This window comes from Myotis myotis, unplaced genomic scaffold (genome assembly GCF_014108235.1).
Source record: "Myotis myotis isolate mMyoMyo1 unplaced genomic scaffold, mMyoMyo1.p scaffold_m19_p_5, whole genome shotgun sequence".
In the NCBI taxonomy this organism is placed as follows: Eukaryota; Metazoa; Chordata; class Mammalia; order Chiroptera; family Vespertilionidae; genus Myotis; species Myotis myotis.
In genome coordinates this window covers 55,415,226-55,435,955 of record NW_023416357.1, presented here as the reverse complement: position 1 = coordinate 55,435,955, position 20,730 = coordinate 55,415,226, and the positions used below count along the sequence as shown (strand labels likewise).

The 20,730-nt window shown below is 40.5% G+C and overlaps 1 protein-coding gene across 1 annotated transcript in view; it reads left to right on the top strand.

Moving 5' to 3' along the window:
- The window catches only part of PCSK1 (proprotein convertase subtilisin/kexin type 1), a 40,470-nt gene that overhangs the window by 1,552 nt on the left and 18,188 nt on the right, over positions 1-20,730 (top strand). Inside the window, exons 2-8 of the mRNA XM_036310650.1 lie at positions 2,168-2,272; positions 5,736-5,846; positions 7,706-7,852; positions 9,096-9,172; positions 15,402-15,490; positions 18,275-18,447; positions 19,422-19,634. Of these exons, the coding sequence (XP_036166543.1) occupies positions 2,168-2,272; positions 5,736-5,846; positions 7,706-7,852; positions 9,096-9,172; positions 15,402-15,490; positions 18,275-18,447; positions 19,422-19,634 (915 nt within the window). The remainder of the gene's footprint in view (positions 1-2,167; positions 2,273-5,735; positions 5,847-7,705; positions 7,853-9,095; positions 9,173-15,401; positions 15,491-18,274; positions 18,448-19,421; positions 19,635-20,730) is intronic.

Here is a 20,730-nt window from a genome sequence, read left to right as displayed (position 1 = left end):
TTATGAGCCAAGCTGTCTTTGAAATGCCCAGTAGAAGTCAGTACACAGGTCGCCTTCTCCGTGTCCCAGCAGCAGACCAAGACTTTTGCTTTTGTTCACACCTTATTCTGTGCCAGGCTCTGTGTTAGGGGCTGAGGACTAGGAGGAAAAGACTTTAAAAAGTCAAGCATCCAGAGGAGACTGGTTTAGAAACAAGTGGTTGTAGTGGCATGTAATTGGTGTAGTAAGAGCTGTACCCAGAGTCTCCATATCTGTGGATTGAAGTTGGAAGGGAACTGGGGAGGGGTGAAAGAGGACAGCACAGAGGAGGAAACACTGCACTGTGTTCAGGGAGATACAAAGAAAGCTGCTTAGTAGTAATTTGGAAACTGCAAGGAATTGTATTTGAGAGAGTGAGTGTGTAGTGAGTGGAATCATACTGGTGTGTATGGGGGCATCAGGGAGATCATGTGTGTCCTATGAGGATGGGGGGCAGACTAGGGGCTTAATCCTATAACCGTTGGACAGCTAAATAACACTGGTAACTGTGGAAGGAGATTGTGGGAGAGAGCAAAAGATAACCCCTCTTCCTTTTCTCACCTATTAGCCCCAGGCATAATCCAAACCTGGACCATTCATTATCGGAATTGCCTTTCATTAAATTCATAAATACCAAAACTAAAAAACAATAAATCAGAATTCTTGGTAGGATCCTCAAGGAAGGGATGGCATAGTCACAAGCTTTAAAAAATAGTAGGAAGAACTATATTTACACATGATTTGCATATGCTATATTTTCTGTAGCCATTTCCAGTTAAAGTGACATTATTAACAAATGTTTAAAAAATAACAGCTCTTTGTAAAAAACTAATAATGCTTTCCTGGTTCTGCTTATTTCTCCCTCTGTTTATATTAAGTTAGCTGAGCTCCTTAAGGCCTCAGGATTGGGGGGTGAGCAAAACCAGTTTAATAGCAGATATAGACCTAAGCATTGGCGATCTTTCCTATAGCTACTGTTTTTCCTCCCCAACTCAGTCTAGAACTTATAACAGATTTACTCACTGAGGTTTAGGATTTGAGCAGGGCCTAAGGATCTCTATTTAATAATTCTCTAGGTGATACTCTGGCTGGTATGGCTCAGCTAGTTGGAGCGTCCTCCCATATAACAAAAGCTTATGGGTTTGATTCCTGGTCAGGACACATACCTGGGTTTCAGGTTCCATCCCCAATCAGAGCAACCAATTGATGTTTTCTCTCTCTCTCTCTCTTCCTCCCTCCCTCCCTTCCTCCCTCCCTTCCTTTCTTCCTCCCTCCCTTCCTTCCTTCCTCCCTCCCTCCCTCCCTCCCTCCCTCCCTCCCACATCTCTAAAATCAATAAGCATATCTTTGGGTAAGGATTTAAAAAAATCATCTAGGTGATGAGAACCACCAAATTAAAGAATACAATTCTTCTGAAATAACCCATTGTCAATTATTTGTCTCTTAATTTAAAAAACAATACAGGGTATCTAGAGAATTTGGTAGCTTCAAATTAAGTACTCTTTTGAATAAAGGGACATAGCTTAAAAGAATAATGAACATAGTTCTAAATGGACCAAAGGTGTTGATGTCACCCAGGGGAGTTTACACCTGCCCTAAATGTGGTATGTTGGCTTTCCCCTCAAAGCTGTAAACTAGTGGAAAGTCTAATGGTCACTACTAGTAGCTTGTAACAATTATCACTATGGAGTCAATGGTTATATTTTATAACAACAACAAATTGTTGCAAGTGAATGTGGCACTGACCATATATAGTATACAAAGGTTTTGCTTGCTTTCTACAGATTATTGTTCTCTGAAAGAATGAATTTGATAAAATGGGTTTTTAAAAAAGAAATGTCTACCCAAATACACAATATTGTCTCATAGAAAAACAAATGGAATTCCTTTGAAATGTGTGAAACAGAATCACTGTCAGCCCCCAAGTATAGTGGGAGCCCAAGTGATAACTTCATGAGGTTCATCTCACTCAACACACTAACCAGAGAGGGATGGCTTCTATCAGTATCTTCTTCATGACCAAAAAAGTTAACTTCATGTACAAGGAATGGGCTTAATAAAAGCTGTCTCTAATTTAGCTTGGTTTCAATCGACTCCATATATTTATTTTGGAAAGTGGATTTTATTTTTAATTTCTTTTATTTTATAGATTGGATCACTCGAAAATCATTACTTATTCAGACATAAAAACCACCCTCGGAGGTCTCGAAGGAGTGCCCTTCATATCACTAAGAGATTATCTGATGATGATCGTGTAAGTGTTGTGCATTTTTCTTCAAACCAACCTGACTTATCTGCTCTCTATATGATTGCCCACAAGAGCAAAAGCACTTTGCAAATGTGATTCTTCTTTATTATGATCACAATTATTCATCTGTAGTGTTTCTTGTTATTTCCACAGGGTTGTGGAAATTATACATAATAACTGGATTGAATTGAATTGGTTGAATTATCTAAATTACACACACAGACACACACACACACACACACACACACACACAGAGACACAAGCTCACAAATCCAGTCTAAAGGCATGAAAATAAATATTGAAAATAAAGTGGCAGCACTAATTAAAATGTTTGACAATACAATCAATCAACAACCTTTTATGTTATGCCTATTATATACCAAGCACTTCAATATCTCATGTGGGGATGCCAAAGAAATATATGAACCTTGCTTTTAATAACATTTCACTGTAATTGAAAATGACATTCTGCCATTTCTATTTAGTTTGTTGTACAGGAAACTAGTATTTATGAGGAAGCTTTAAATCCATGTCTCATAAGTAAATGTTTTCCTAAGTATTATATTGTTTGATCCAAAACACGTTATCTCTTTTTAGCCTCATTTGAATTCATATTCAATGATTAGGCAACAGTAGGAAATGTCTAGAATGAATATAGGTAAATAATATGGGGATAATCTGAATGTATGTATAATATAACTATTGATTTTTGAAGTCTGTTTTAAGGTCAGCAAACATTATTAATAGAAATGGTGACTATATTGGAGTATTGGCAGTTTGCATACACAATGTTACCTTTTCTTGAAAATTTGCATACTGATGGAAATTTATCCTGGCTAAGCTAATATCTGTACACATGATTTCTGTTGCCTAGGACAATCTAGAGACTTACAGAAGTTTTGTGAGAGACAGAACACAAACTTTCAACTTCCTAGAAAGAAATCTATAAGTGAAAGAAAGGTGATAGAACAGTTGAAAGTAAATGGAATTCATAAATCCTGTGAAATAATTTATTTTTTCATTTGTTCTGCAACTAATAGAATTTTAGAAAGAGAATAAGACAGCCTTCGCCAGATAGTTCAGTTGGTTGGAGGGTCATCCCATGTGCCAAAGGGTTGTGGGTTCAATTCTCCACCAGGGCACATGCCTAGATTTCTGTTCAATCTCTAGTCAGAGCATGTACAGGAGGGAGGAGGGTCTCTCTCTCTCTCTCTCTCCCACCCCTTCTTCTCTCTTTTAAAAAAAAATCAATAGCAGCATATCCTTGGGTGAGGATTAAAAATTTTTAAGAAAATAATAAGACAGATTATGAGGGTAGGGAATAATTGGATCTGAGTTACTACTGTTCCAATGTAAAATGCAACCATACCCTGACAAAGAGTGCTATCTCAGGACCACAGATAGTGAAACACAGCTCAGACACACCCATTGCTGGCTTTTACTGGCATTAATGGCTAGAAGTGGGAAATCAAATCAGAGCCCAGAACACTACTTTAAAAGTTTCTTGTCTAGTGAAGACTTTCCTTCACCATCCCCAAACAGACGGCTTATTATCTGTGGGCTCTGAGAAGAAGGACAACTTTCAAGACTCTGGCTAAGCTTAGTCCTTGGGCAAAACAAGAGAGACTTCCTTGTTTATTAAAGGCATGCCTGGCAGCAATGTACAAGGAAATCAAACTGACCTCCCTTCTCATCTTCATAGGAGAAAACTGGAAAGAGTGGAGCATCCCTAGCTGTTGTTATTATTTAAAATAATCTCACTAAAATGAACAGATGCACCAGTTCCATTCTTTAGGTATTTCCTTAATAGTTGATTTGGGGGAGCAATCTCAAGGAGCAATGAAGAAGAGCTACGAATGTACTCTCTAACATCACTTCATGAGAAAGAAGTCTGTATGATCCTATAAAATTATCTCCAGAATAATTTAATTGTAGGAAAAATCCTAGAACCCATAGAAGCTTGAGTGGATGGGTGGACTAAGTGATCTTTAATGCTCTTTCCCTATCAAAAGGATTATTTACAAAATTAAGTGCATAATACCTATCATACACATAATAGTAAGACCACCATTTTATTCTGTTCTACCTGGTTTGCTCCCTTAGAGGTTAATAAGGGATCTGCAGTCAGTGACACTGATCACAACAGTTTCAAACAATTGAATGTCAGAGTGCCTCTTTTTATATTCCATTTAAAAAAAATTGCTTTTGTCATTTTATTGCCTTTTTTTTTGATGGGGAATGATATCCTTTCAAATTAGCCCTCTGAAATGCACCAACCCTCTATCTTTATGACTGTTGATGAAATCTCCAACTATAAGTTACTCTCTTCCTCAAAAATTAGTTCTTATTCCCTAGCAGCCAGCTTTCAAAGACTGACTCAGAGGCAAGCAGTATATTCCAAGCACTGGGTATTTTAAGCCAAACAATTAAGCTTGAAAATACAGGCACTTAAAAAAAATAAATTATAGTGACTAATTTCTAGCCCTGAAGTCCCTCCAATATTTATAATTGGCTTGCAGTATATTTTCTAGTTGCAAATTCAGTCTTAGTGGATAGTTTTATCCTTCAGTTGCAAATTATATTTTAGTTTTTAGTTTTAGATGACTCATAAGTATCCTCACATTAACAATATCCCAACACACCCTGGACTGTCATCATGTTTACAACAGAGAGGCTATGCTTTGGGTAGGAAACAGCCTTGTTGCTCAGCAAAATAAGAGCAGGATATTATCTCCTAATGAATATCTCCACAAGGAAGCCCCTCTCCCTCTCAGGGCCTCAAGTGTAATAGGATTATGCCATAAATGTGGGGCAGGTAATTTTTGTACTGTCACATCTCTTTGCATTATACATGAGACTAAATTAATGGTAAGTGTGCATGGTCAATAGTGCTCATTCATCACCCTGGATCTGTTTCTTATATTAAATACTCTTAAGTAGGAGGTTGAAGCACAGGGGAGCCAGATTTGCAAAGACATGTCTTGTGTAACATTGCTATTTCTACCTTTTGTGTGTAATGGAAGAGAAATTAAGCTGTAAGAGCATCATAAAAACAGTCTCTGGGATCTCTTAGCCTGTTGACTCATTCCATGAACAAATTTTCACCTACAGAGTCCTGGAACCTCAATATAAAAAATGGGTATTATGGTCCATTTGCTGATGAAAGCAGGCTGAACTTGTACTTCCACTGTAATCACAGTGTAAATAATTTGAGGCAATCATCACTTTACTGATGCCTTCTCCTCCCCCTAAAGGTTCACTTTACTGTAATAGAGGAAATGTTCATCTCCCCAGTGGGCAAATCCTTCTCACTGAGCTGCCAGTTTGATCTGCAGTTAAACATAAACATTGTGGAGCTGCCTAAACTCTGATGGGATGGGTATTAGGCCTAGTTAGAGGAAAGATGATTACACAGAGGTTGCTATTTGACTGTTGATTTTTTTTTTTTTTGCTATAAAACTCCTTGTAGGTTATATGGGCTGAACAACAGTATGGAAAGGAGAGAAGTAAACGTTCAGTTCTGAAAGACTCAGCAGTAAATCTCTTCAATGATCCGATGTGGAAGCAGCAGTGGTACTTGGTAAGTACCTGCAGGACTGTGTGGGACCCTCGTTTTTTATTTTGTTACATCTGCACAATAGATTTGTTTTAATGATGGGAGAATTCAGCAAGGGCTATGCTACTTGGAGATCAGGGCTAATGGGACCTTCCATGATCTGGATCTTCTGTTTTACTAGGTGAGAGTGTCTGAAACACAGATCTTCAGCTGCTATGGTTGTGGGGGTTACCTTCATGTTTTCTTAAGCTTACCTGGAGTAATGCAGAAGAACCATGTCTTGCAAGTTAGGGGTTCCAAAACAGTATTAATGCAAAAAAAACAACAACACATTTCATTAAAGTTACTCTTGAGAACCATCACTCAAAGAATACAGTAAACATGATTCTGTGTATAAACCTCTGAGTGACAATTCTTATGTGCTTACAGGTAAGAATTTCTGAACAAGGCAAGGAATACAAGGAAAGACAAAAAATATATATTTGCAGATGTCCAGTTTTGAAAACCATTCTACCTTTAAGATAGCTACCAAATCCTTATTGGTATGTGGGCATTGCTAGCCTACAAAGTGTTCTCCCTTCTGTTTTAGTATAAAGCCTCCAGAGTAGTAATATATGCAAGAATATTATAAAAGATAAATTTTTATGATGGTCATAAGTTAAGGCTTAAACATCCTTGTTGCATAATGGATTGCAAAGGGGATCAATTCCTTTTGACTCTCTCTTAACCTAAGCATCACTTGCCCGTTGAAAAAGAGTCTCATTAGCTAACATCTGTGCATTTACTATGTGCCAAATACTATTCTATACTATTTGACATGAAAGAACTCACTTAATTCTTACAATAACATTATGTTGTAGATATAGCAATTCTGCCCATTTAACAGATGAAGAAGCAGAGACACTGGCAAGTTGAATAACTTGCCAAAGTCACCTGGTTACTAGTGGCTCATAATTCAGAGCTCCAGAGGCCCTACTCTTAACAACCACATTCTATGGTTGTTCTTGTGACTGACTTAGAGGCCTTCCTCCCCGGCTTCAGCCAACCATATGCCTGTAGTTCCAGCCTCCGGTAACTCAGCTTCATGTTGGTTAGTAAAGTCTTCCCCAACCTCTTTCTGAGGCGTATCAGCAGTCCGTTCACTGACACTTTCGTTATTTATAAATGTCTTGTTGACCCCTTTACCATAAACCTGGCACACTTCTAATGTACTTCTCTTAAATGCACAGGAATGTGCTCAGGTCTGTGTCCCCTTGCTGCTCAGCTCTTTTCTCCTATAGTCCCGCACATTTCAGAAATGCTATCTGCAAAAGAAAACCCCAAGTTCCCTCCCACAGATACTCTCTAAATCACTAACATTTGCAAGTAGACAATTAAATTGCAAGTCCTGGTGAGACCACAGCATCCTGGTCATTCTCAGTTCTGTTTTTCCTTTCAAAAAAGTTATAAAGACCATTCACAAATGACTGTGAACAAGACAATATAAAGTAGGTTTGTTGTGGCAATAGAATCTTAGGATTTGGGGGAGATAGAAACATGGGCTATCAGGTAAAGCTTAGGTAGAAGAAAGGCTGGAACATGTCATTATAAATGAAAGTTAGGGACAAAGGTCTTCTCCAAAGCCATGTAACTCAAAGAGGAGGGCACAGGGTGATTCATTCCTTGGAGTGATTTTCCATTGAAACTACTGGGAAGAGCAGCACTCTGATGATTCACTGGGCCCTACCCTCAACTTTGTTTTTTATTTCACCTAATTGCCTTCTTCTAAAGAGGAGAGTGACCTCAGGAAAAACAAAGATGGGTCGCTGGACTGTGGCTTCACTTCTCATTTTGTAGCAAGCAAATTATGCCTTTATCAATGCTTCTTTGTGTTTCTTTACCAGCAAGATACTAGGATGACCGCATCCCTGCCCAAGCTGGATCTCCATGTGATACCTGTTTGGCAAAAAGGCATCACTGGCAAAGGAGTTGTTATCACTGTACTGGATGATGGCTTGGAGTGGAATCACACAGACATCTATGCCAATTATGTGAGTCTGGGAGCTGTCTACAGTTAGGACTTTCCTTCCCTCAAGCAGGAAGCTGCTCAGATGTTGGCCCAGGGAATGATGGGCCAAGGTTTTGTCATTTCCTTCACCTCCCTGGCAGCCCATATGAATTTACTGTATCAGGGGACATCGAAAGAATTTAAGGACTGTACAAAGTCATATGTACTGGGGGTGGGAAAAGGCACCTACACCAAATAAATTATGAAAAGTCATTCAGACTCCATGCCATTCAGTACGGGTGACATTAAAGTAATCAAATCAAGCCTGATGCCCCAGATCATGTTCACAGTCTTCCTCTTCACCTCCCTCATGAGTCAGCATCTCTCACACTGTGAAGCTATGTGAATAGGATGCCTTCCATGCAGATTCAAAGTGTGCACCACACAGTGCAAAAAGGACAAGCTGAGAAAAAAAAGCTTATTAGAAGTGGAAAATAAGTAAATGAAAAGTATTTACTTAATTGTTTATGAAGCTTTCCATAATAGCTTAGGCCTTTATTTAGATTAGTGCTTCATCTTTAACACTGTCCCTTGTCTTTCTCTTATCCTTTCCACTCAGCTACATTCCATAGCCAAAGAGCAAAGGGGAGGAGAGGGGAAAGAAGAGATAAAGATTAGCAGAAAGTAGGAATTATAAAAGGTTATGAAAATATAGAGAAGTGGAAGTAGTGTGATAGAATTCCTAGTGGAAGTTTAAGTGTAGCAATCTGGTTGAAAAGGGGGTGGACCTGGACGCTTGTCTTGAATTTCAAGCCTACCCTCTTTAGTTAAATTACACATTTACTTGGTATACCTGGGGAAGCGGAAAGAGATCGCTGTGAACCTGATCCACCTCTTTTCACCTATATTCATAAGAGAGATGAGTGTCACAGTGTTGCTAACTTGCTCTATAGCTTAGTTATGCCATTCAACTTCTCTGGACCTCAACTTTCTCATGTGGGAAATAAGGTGATTGAATTAACTGAACTGATTCCTCCGGTTTTAGTATCCTATGAGTGTCCATGAGCTATCAGTTTGGTAACATTCACTGAGAATTGGATGCTGGCTTGATTCTCTGTCTCTTCCTGGTTTATGGGTATAACAAATGACCAACCACTGGGCCAGAAACTCTGAAATGCAGACTTTCAAGCTGTCAGCCAGTCTGGAAAGGGGATAGGGGTAGAAGGCTTGGGAAGTGCTGTGCCATTTTTTATGATGCTACAGTGTTATTTTTGTTGTCTTTTCAGGATCCAGAGGCTAGCTATGATTTTAATGATAATGACCATGACCCATTTCCCCGATATGATCCCACAAATGAGAACAAGTGAGTAAATGTGGATTTGCCAGGGGGGTGGGGGCCAGGGGTGTAGTACTTTAAAGTGCTTTTATTTGAGCTCTCAGAACTGTTCATGCACACTATCCATACCACAATATTGTACTGCTTTTAAAACAGAAACCCAAACTTCTCTTTTGGCTTATAGAACCATATTCCAATTAAAATTTCTTCTTATATTATAAAACTAAAGGCCAGTGCATGGAAATTCATGCACTCTTGTGGGAGGAAGCAGTGCTCAGCCCAGTCTGTGCCCTCTCACAGTCCAGGACCCCTTGGGGGATGTCCACCTGCTGGCTTAGGTCCGTTCCCCAGGGGATCAAGCCTAAGCTGCAGTTGGACACCCTTAGCGCTGCCGAGGAGGCGGGAGAGGCTCCCACCTCTGCCACTGTGCTTGCAGCCATCAGCCCAGCTTGTGGCTGAATGGGGCTCCCCCTGTGGAAGCACGCTGACCATGAGGGAGCAGCTCCTGCATTGAACATCTGCCCCCTGGTGGTCAGTGTGCATCATAGTAACCGGTTGTTCCCTGTCATTCTGCTGTTAGGGTCACTTTGCATATTTCCCTTTTATTATATAGGATACTCCCCTCAAATGTTATTGAATAGTTATAGTTTTAAAAAGAATGCTTGGAGCATAAAGAGTAAAAATGTTTAGCCCACCCCTGTTCCCTATCCTCTATTAATCTTCCCATATTAGAAACATGCTTGATGTTAGTCATGAAAAGAAATACAGATGCCCAAATAATAAATTCCCAAAGCTTCCTATGGTGGCCACAACCATGCTGATCAGTTCCTTCAGAAGAGCAGGGCCAGACATCATACAAGAGAAAAGTGCCTTGAGGCATTGTCGTCAAATTCAGCACAGTCTCTGGGTCATTGGATTAGTTAGCACCCTGTTCCAGAGCTCCTGCTGGATATTTTAAAGTTAAGGGGAAAAAGAGGATATCTTCTGACTCCTATATTGACTTTCCATAGCAGCTACAGGGTGATGAGGGAGGCCAAGAGCCAGATCTGCCAAAGCAGGAAGCCAAGTAAAGATCAAAGACAGTTTAACCTTCTTTCCTAACCCCAAAGAAACTTCAGCCTCTAGGCATGTGGCCTCAAGTGTCAATGTCCATGTGCGAACTCATCTTTGTGCATAATGATACATCTCATAGACTTTAAGGAGACATGCACACTTTCCTCTTTATTTGCTCCACCTAGAAGAGACTTACATCAAAATAGATCAAGCCAAGGCAAAATTAGGGCTTGCTATTACAAGTGGGAATGGAAAGAGCAAGCCACAAAAAGCGTTGTGGATGCCCCATAAAGTGCTTCCCTCTTCTCTTCACGTGGCTTTCTCTCTCTTGGACTACTATCCAACTCAGGTCAATCAAGTTCTCTCTTCTCTCTCTCACTTTCACTTTCCTTATCCCTTATTCTCTCTTTCTCCCTTATTCTCTCTCAGAATTCCAACGTGGCTGATGGAATAATTTTGACCTAAAGTTGTTTCTTTGAATGATTTCCCCTCCAGAGGCTGACAAAACCCAGGAAGGGAGGCTGGAGCTCATGGACTTGGCTTCAACTTCTGAGTGTCTATTTCCTGCTAAGGGAGAAGAGGAGGATTGGGGAGGGTTCCAAGATACTGCTTCTTTCAGTACCACTTACTTCTTCTAGGGTTTATTTCTTAAAGGGGTTAACTGCAAACACCCATGAGAGGTTAGAACATCTATTAACAATACAACAAGAACTGTGAGGGAGTGTCCTTGTGGAAAGTGAGATGTTTCTAGAACTCACAGCAGGGTCCCCATGTAAATTTTCAGCCATTTTCTGAGTCGGGGCAGTGCAGGACCAGGAAGAACATCTGCTCTTTTGGGACATTACTGTGTGATGTTAGCCTGGCTGGTTGTCATAACTTCGCTCATTACCAGTATTGAGAGTGTCCTGAGGACATCACCTCTCTGGCTCTATTTTTTATTTTTTCTCCTAAAGTGGGTGACAAAGCATCTCTTCCTTGCCCCCTGAAAGGAACTTCCTAAAGAAATGGCAATAAGTGCTTGAAAGAAAGGAGTGCCCTTCTTGGAATTTAGTAAAAATGAAAACTCTCACCTCACCCACTTGGTCAAGAGTAAGAGGAAATATGCCGGCAGACACATGGGTGCAGTAGAGGAGGCTATTAGCTGGAGGTGTTGCCTCCTCCCCCGGCAGTGTACTCTGGGTCTGGCCCCAGGATCCAACATTGGTGATGGCTGCATGATAGGTGAATACTTAATGAAATGATATTCTCTAGAATTTTTCTACTCATGAGAAGAGGGATACAGATTTCCCTCTATTCTTCTCCCAAAAGAGGAAATCTCACATCACAATATTTATAATAAACACAGTATTTATAATTTAACTAGGGGCCCGGTGCATGAAATTCATGCATGGGATAGGGAGGTGTCCCTCAGTCCAGCCTGCACCCTCTTGCAATCCGGGACTCCTCAGGTACTAGGCCTGACCATCGATCAGGGCCTATCAGGGCTTTCCTTCCCCTGGCTTCCAGCAGCTGGCCCTGCCCCCGCTGCTGCCACTGCTTGCCATCTGTATGAGACTGCCCCCCCTCTCCTGCCAAGGGTCGCCTACCTCTGCAGGCGACAGGTGTGGGGTGCGATCGCTTGGCTGGCCTGGGCCTCCCTCTGTGGGGTGATCATGGGGCAATGGCGGGGCCCCCCCAACAAATTGCATCGCACCTGCCTTGGCTGGCCTGGCACCAGTGCGTGTCATAGCATAGTTGTCCGGAAGGTCATCTGGACGGTCATCTGGATGGTATCTGGATGGTCGTTCTGCTGTTTGGTTGTTCGATTGATTTGCATATTATGCTTTTATTATTTTAGATTCTTCCAAGTCACAGAGCTCCAAAGGCCCATAAGGAAGTAGCCCATATAAATGTACTTATTTTGTGCCTGAAAACTCTGAGTTTCAGAGCATAGCCTGGATCTCCCACATAGTACAGAGAGAGAGTAGAGTAGCCAAACAGTTAAGTATAGACTTTGCAGCTAGATTGAGATCAAGTATTAGATCTGCCACTTAATAGTTAAGTGACTAAGTAAATTATTTAATTTCTTTTGCCTCAGTTTTATCACCTATTAAAAAGGGATAATAGTAGTAGTAGTAACTATTTTATTGGGTTATGATAGAGATTAAATGGGTTTATATATGTAATTGGCTTGCATAGTGCCTGCAACAACAAAAAAGTTGTATTTGCTATGACGATGATTAAAGCTTCTCATTTAACAACTAAGATATACCTCTTTTCAGTGAGAAATCAGCATGACAAGAATGTGATAGGAGATAGTAGAGACAAGTCAATTTTCTGAGCCAGTTCAGAATCTACTATCTAAAAATTATAAGCAACTATCTCTCAGGATCCTCTTGACTATCAACCAGAAGTGTAGCATTCTCATCATTTATCAAAGGATATTACAAAAAATTTCTTCAAGCATGTTGTCAGAAATAAATCCCTCAGGTCTGGAAAATGAATGGCCCCATGTTATCTTGGCCTTATAACAGTTTGAGACCTATTATCACCCAATTCCAGGGCATTATGGCTCCAAACTATCTGTGTTGCTGCTGTAACTCAAAGATTAAGTAATATGGGGATTAAAAAACAATTTAACCCCAGGGATGCTCTAGCTTTAAGCAGTACAAGATTCAGGAGCTGAAGTAATATGTAAATGAGATTAATAGAAGCTGCATTTGAATTCTCCTCTGCAAATCAAATGAGGAATCACTAAATAATAAAATCTTAAAGGTGCAGGTAACTCTTACTATTAAGCTGGCATGAATCTGTATTCCTATTTCAATACCAATTACAGATTCTAGTTAAATAACATGTGTGACAAGGAAATGTTAACCAGTATAATAGTAGTCTTAAAGTATTTTGTGGAATATTTTTCTAAAAGTCAATTTGTTTTAATGTCAGTCGCTACCGTTGTTCTAAGATAATAGAGGGTTATTTTACCTCAAACCTGATTTAAGGAAAGAGAAAAGGCTACACGTCTATAAAGAATGATGTAGAACCACTTTGATAAAGTCTTCCTTCTTTTTCAAAGTATGGAAGTGGAAACTGCGGCTAAGTGGAGGAAAAAATACTAACCCCTATTTGTAGTATGATCCTACTACACCTTTCGAGAAAATAGTCCTCAATGTGTAAGGAGAGATAAATAATAGGTCATGTCACATTGCATCATTTATAGGACAGGTGTACACTGCTAGGGATGTTTTTAAACAAGTTGATTCTGTTGGCTCAGATTAGAGATTTTGCTATCCTGGGCCCTGTCTCCCATACTATTTAAATATAGGCAGTGGTGACTGTTGGGAATAGATTTCCTGGAGGATGGAAACTGAATTTTTCCTTGTAGAAAGGCAAAGAGGGTTAATCCATCAAACAGGGCACCTTCTATGTATTCAATGTGAACACATTTCTTAGAAAATGGGTATAGTTGTCAGGGTAGTTTCAGTTGCAAGTGAGAGAATCCTACCTCAAAGATTAAGTCATATCTGTATTAAAAAATAATTTCACCCAAGGGATGCTCTAGCTTCAAGCATTGCAAGATCCAGGAGCTCAAGTAATGTGCCATCAAGACACCAAATACTCTGTCTCCATCTCCTAGTGCTGCTCACCTAACAGCTTCATTCTCAACAGAATCTTGCCTAGCAACAAGATCCACGTGGCTCAGATGGAACCTAAAGCTGAAGATTCTGGAGAAAGAATAGAAATCTCTTTATATTCTGCATTAATCCTTGAAAGCTTATCTGGGAGAAGGAGCCTAATGAGAGAAAAAGAATCACAAGGAATCAGGGAGGGCCACTTCCCAAAAGGGGAAAATTCTAGGAGGCAAAAAAGAAGCAGATGTCTGCTGCACTAGGGAAGACCCTGAATTAAAGATAATTACATTGTTCTGACGCAGGATTCTTAGCCAATATTCAGAAGAAGCAGGACTATCATTTCGTGGGAAATCATCTCTGGTACTTTAGGAAAAAGAGATAGGTGAAACAATTATTTTGGATTACCCAGTTAATTTTGGATTTATATATTTCTTACCAGGCAAAATTAATAGATGTCTACTGTCATAGCTTATAAAAGTAGCTGGCTGACAGAGTTGCACTAGCTCACCCTTCTTCTCTTTTCCTCTATGTCAGCATATCTGGTCAACAGCTCCTCCCAGGCACCAACAGCCTTCACAATGCTCCCAGGTGCTTGCATAATAGAATATAATCATAAAAATCAACAAATTTACATTAAAGTTCTCTTAATTTATAGGCCCTTCTGAGGTCAGGGTGGGAAAAGGCAATTATTATCCCCCAAATTTCAGAATTGATGCTTTAATGGTGGGCTTTGTTCTGTTTTATTTTTAATTTTTATTTTAAATAGATGTTTAGAGAGAGAGGAAGGGAAGGAGAGAGAGAGAAACATAGATGTGAGAGCAGACTATTGCTTGGCTTCCTCCTGCATGCCCCCTAATGGGGGGGATCAAGCCCACAACCTGGGCATGTGCCCTGACCTGGAATCGAACCAGAAACCCTTTTGTGCACAGGATGACGCCCAACCAACTGAGCCATACCAACGAGAGCGGGCTTTGGTCTGAATTAGAGATGGATTTTTTTCCCCTCCAAATACTCAGAAATCATCAATTACCCTTTTTGCCTGATTGCAAACCCCATCTTGTTCAGGCCTCTGGTCCCAATCAGAGTTTCAGAAGTCTCCTGGTTTCCCAATTAGCCTGTAGTGTCTTCTTAAAATCTCAGACATTTCTTAGTACCAGGAAACCCTCAAATGTTTTAGTTTGGTGTGTGGTTAGAGGAGGAGGATATCGTGGGAGAAGACTCTGTTCTATCATATCCTACTGGAGCTGGTCCAGGGTAACCTAATCCAAAAAAGTCCAACCACTATGTACCAACCACTATTCTAAGCACTCTATACACAGTATCTCATGTGATCTCACAACCCTTTGAGGACACTTACCCATGGTCACACCACTAGTTAGTGGCGGAAGCTAAAATGTGAACTCATATACTCATATACTCTGGCTCCTGTGCCTATTCCCTTCACTTGATGCCTATATTTCATCTAATGCTGATGGGAAGAAACCAGAGAAAAGGCAGACGAAAAGTTAACATATCCATGTACCATGGATTCATATACAGAACAAATGTTTGTCCTCATTTATGTTTTATAATTCCTATTTTTTAATCTTCAGACACGGGACCAGATGCGCAGGAGAAATTGCCATGCAAGCAAATAATTACAAGTGTGGGGTCGGAGTTGCATATGATGCCAAAGTTGGAGGTAAAGCAGAGGGCTGTTCCTATAGTTTTGCACTTTAAAAAAATTTTTTTTTTTTTATTGATTTCAGAGAGGAAGTGAGAGGGCATGAGAGAAACATCAATGATGAGAGAGAATCATTGATTTTTGCCTCCGGCATGCACCCTACTGCAATCCAGGCATATGCTGTGACCAGGAATTGAACCGTGACCTCCTGGTTCATAGGCCAATGTTCAACCACTGAACCACACTGGCCAGGCTAGTTTTGCACTTTTAACTTGAGCCTTGCATTACCTGGTGTAAATGAGGTGGGGAGAGGGGGAGCTTTCAACAACCAGAGGAAGAAATGGACTCCATACAAAATGTGCTGTAGAACTTGGGTGTGATTTGCAAATGAATCAAAAGATCTGGATTCCTAGAAAATGAATATAAGCCAATACATATGGGGAGGGGGTTTGAAATGTTGAATAGCTTTTAAAACAAACCTAATTTTCTCTGTGTTCTGATTTAGAAAGTTTTCGTGTTGTGTGCTTATTCAGGGAACAAGAGGAGGAAGAAATTTAGGCAAAGAATTTCCCTGCCTCTGAATTCTGCAGTTCTTCATTTCATGGCAAAGAACAGCTTTTAAAAATAAAAAGAATACATGCTTGTTATATTAAGAAGCCAAAGGTTATCTTCAATAGCAAGAATTTAGAATCTCTAGTTGTTTCAGTCAGTGTTTTTGTGGGGAAACATATGGTAAGTTCCATCAGGGCAATTAAATAAAGGAACTGTTTACAAGAGTTCAAAGGAAACCAACAAGGGCTAACAGATGTAGGCAGATGTTACCACCTTTAGGCCCAAAGGAACAAGTGGAAGGAGTCAGTGGAAACTGGAGACAGAAAGCTGTGGCCATAGGAGAGAATCACTGGACAGGAGCTACAGCCTTGAGTACAACCAGCAAGCTATTTCCAGGCAAGAAGGAATCAGGGGAGTGAGTACCGCACTTTCCCCTCATCCCCCAACCTCCTGCTGCTGTCCTCAGTTGGTGGAACCCAGTGGGAAGACAAGAGAACCCATTGATGCAGTTCCTGTGGATAAGGGCGATGGAGACTGGATCCGAAAGAGCTCACAGAGATTCTATTCCTTTTTATAAATAAAATAAATACCCATCTTGGCATATATAAAGTCTCTCTCCCTAATACAGCACACTCTTAGATTTTGTCATTCCTAATTTCTTTGACACTAACACCATCAAAGTGCCATGTTAATTTAATGAAAATGAAGAAGTACAGATTATGTAATCACCTAGAAAAAGAATTCACTTTTTAAGTGATAATAAACTAAGTACCTATAGTTTATGAGAGAATCATCTGATCTCTTTATTTTATGTAGGAGGAATCAGAAACAAGATTCTCAAGGTAACAGTTTCCGGCAGCATAGAACTAAAACAAGACTTCTCATTCCAAGTCTACTGATTTTCTTTCATTACTCTACCCTTTGACAGTCTAGCCCCAAGTTCATTTTTATATAATAATTTTCATTTGAAGCATCTACTGTATGGCCATCACTTATCCAATAACACACTATAAGCAGTGTGTCCTGGAATTTAACAGGACATATTTGGGTACTCAACTCCTGGCTTCCCGATTTCAATCTGTGTGGCCTTTAGCAAGTCACTGTCCATCTCTGACCTCAGTCTCTCCACCTCTAAAATGGGGAGAATTATAGGGCCCCCCTCAAATGGTTGTCGCAAGGATAGATGAGTTTATAAGTTTAAAGCCTTAAGTTAAGAATGGTAGCAGCATATAGTACATCATCAATACATGTGAGCTGTTATTATCCCCATTTTATAGTTGAAGAAACTGAGGTAGAGTGAAGTTAAGTGACTTGTCCCCAGATCATGCACCTCATAAATTGAAGAGCTGGAATTTCCCCCAAAATGCATTTTTAAAGAAAATAAATATGACTTTCATGAATCATGTCAATTACATGGTTTTTACCTGTGCTCCATTGTAAATAATAGTGTGAAAATCTGAAGCTGTGCACTCTGTTGCATTATCAGCCTGAAGCCAGCAATAACCAGGTAGCTTCCTGTATCCATCTAAATTGCTTTTGCCTTCCTGGCACTTGAGTGCATGAGTCTGATGATGGGTGGCAGCCTGTAGGAAAGCACAAGGAGCTACCGAGTCTGCCTTCTGCTGATGAAAAACGATTCTCCCTCAGGAGCAAAATCCATGGCAATGATTTCATCCTTGAGATTATTTAGAAGAAAAGGAAGCATGGTCCTTGAAAATGTTTCATAGCAAACACATAAAAGAATGGCCTCTGGGTTATTTTTAATCAGTGGTTAGAAACAAGAGTTCTTTTCCTATTTGTTAGTTTCCTATCGTGGGTAGACCTTTGCAAGCTCCACGGTTTCCTGTACAGAGTCATTTGTATGGCACAGGTTTGGCCACAGCCGTTCGTGGTATAGTTATGAGAAGGTATATCAAGGGAGGTCTGTTTGGTGCCTCTTTCTAAAAGCTATACTGTTATTTCTAGGTTACTGGAGTAGTGGAGGGAGGTGGGACATTTTGTAATCCACGATAACCATGGCTACTGCATAGCACATAGTTATCTCTAAAAGCGGGTAAGAAAGTTTATGGAGGCAGTGATTGTATCTTTCCTTTGTGCTGTTAGCAGCAGGTCATGGGCATTTGGGACATCCAGTGGTTACCCTGTTTTTGACTCTTGACAGTCCTTTTAAAAAATAAATATTAAGAGCATTATGCCATTCTACATGTACATCCTGACATCAACTTATTATTTGTGTGTTTTGCTGTTCAGGCATAAGAATGTTGGATGGCATTGTGACCGATGCTATTGAAGCCAGTTCAATTGGATTCAATCCTGGGCATGTGGACATTTACAGTGCGAGCTGGGGCCCGAACGACGATGGGAAAACTGTGGAGGGGCCTGGTCGACTCGCCCAGAAGGCATTTGAATATGGTGTTAAACAGGTGAGATGCTTAACGCAGACCCACCTGGAATGAAACCTGACTGTGGATATGTTGAGAAGGGAAGAACATTTAGCTTATATGGAAAGAAATGGTTGTCAATTTCTTGCAGTTGCTTATGATTTGAAATGCATTCAGAGAGCCAAATCATTCTTCAAGAGGGATAGAAGTTAAGGGTTGAGATATTTTCCCCCATTTGGGTCTGTCACTCAACAGAGATTCATTACTCTTAAAACATATACTTAAAAAAATACTCCGGATTATGTCCTTTCTCATTTTCCTGCTGTTTTGAATTTTCACACTAGATAAATTACTACCCAGACTTCTCTCAAATGCTCTGAAAATGCATCCTTAAATATAAATATAGCAGGGTGCTACCTTCCGCTCTGCACGTGCCTGGTGAATACGTGTGCCTTGGGTTTACTGCATTCTTGCCAGTATCCTATGGCCTTGTTCTGCACAGGATGAAACAAAAGTAGAAACTCTGGAGAGCACATATTGAAAAATCACAGAGAGAGTAGCCTTGACGAGGTCCATTCAACTGAAGAGTCCCTTTCAATGCAGCTGCAAAGCAGATCTGAATAATGCCGGATTTTTTCGTTCTATTAGTAAACCAGAAGATTCAAGCAGAAAGGATAGGAAGTTCAAAGATTCAGATGTAGTGACATAGGCAAGGGAGGAGTGAAAAAAAATAAGCAAGTGCTAAGGGCCAGATTATGAATCTGCAAAATAAAGAAAAGAAAGCCCCAGCTCTGCCCCACCCCACAGAGGGCCCAGAGAAAGGATTGGCAGAGCCAGAAGCCCGTGGCTCCACAATAGGAAGTCTCAGAAGATTTCCAGCATTGATGCTGGAGTACCTAGAGGTGAAAAAGGTCACAATAACTGTCTCAGCATGTATTTGTTGGGGATGTTATGGAGGTGAGACAGTGACCCCAATAGATGATAATAGATGTGATATATTCAGGTTTTTCTTTCAGGGGAGACAAGGAAAGGGCTCCATCTTCGTCTGGGCATCTGGAAACGGGGGGCGTCAGGGAGATAACTGTGACTGCGACGGGTACACAGACAGCATCTACACCATCTCCATCAGCAGTGCCTCGCAGCAGGGCCTGTCCCCCTGGTATGCGGAGAAGTGCTCCTCCACGCTGGCCACATCGTACAGCAGCGGGGATTACACTGACCAGCGAATCGTATGTTGCTTTTGTCTAACTCTCTCTGCTTAGGTAGAAGAGCATGACTTGCATTCACAAGAATCCTTTGGTAAAATTGATTTGTTTAAGCATGATGTATCAATTGGGGAGACTTGTCCTTTGCTCACTTGAAAGGCTGGCATATATTGGGAAGTTTTCTCTCTTGGGATAATTACGCTTCTGCCCTGAAGATGTTGTGTCTCAGTCATTTTTAAACTCAGCCCTGAGAAGCCACCAGTCAGTCATTACCTACAGTCAAGACTCTAAATGTCTAGTCAGCTTGTGTGATGCCTCCCTGAAAACAGCCTTAAAGGGCATCTCAGGATTGTAGGGGCTCTATCACCCTGTACTTGCTGATCCTTTAATAGCAGGGATATGGTCTGGCTTGCCCTTTAGCAGATGATAAAAATACAGAGCATACACCAGCGATGTCTCCTAAGAACAAACGACCTACAGGAAAATAACAGGCTACATTTCCCCTGAGGTGAACTTCTCAGCATCCGAATAAGCAGCTCGGGAAGGGTATATGCTCAGAGAGCATCTCCAGCCCACGTGTGGCTGTGACTCCGCGTCCATGAGTCAGACTGCCAAGGACAATTATTGGATTTTCCTTCAAGGGCCATGTGGAGCTTTGAGAACAGAGGCACTTTTAATTTGAAAATTTAAAGTCCCACATTTAACTTCTGACACAGAAAGAGCCAACTAGCTAAAGTATGTCTATTCTAATCTCAGTGAGAGAACAGGTCATTTAGATGACTAGACTTTGAAAAGTTTGTAAAATTCATGTTAATAGCATCTCACCAAAATTGTCAGGATTACTGTCTTCTTCCTACTGGATCACAATTCTGGAACTCTGCCTGCTCCTGTCAACTACTCTAATTTCCACAGTAAAACTGTGGTCTCAACTTAAAAGCATTGACCTCCCTCTCATGCCCATATCTTCAGTTACACAAATAATAGTGATAGTCTGCCCAGGGAGTCTTTTTTTTAATTTATTTTTTAGACAGGGAAGAGAGAGAGAGAGAGAGAGAGAGAGAAAGAAGTGAAGAGAAGAGAAGAGAAGAGAAGAGAAGAGAAGAGAAGAGAAGAGAAGAAG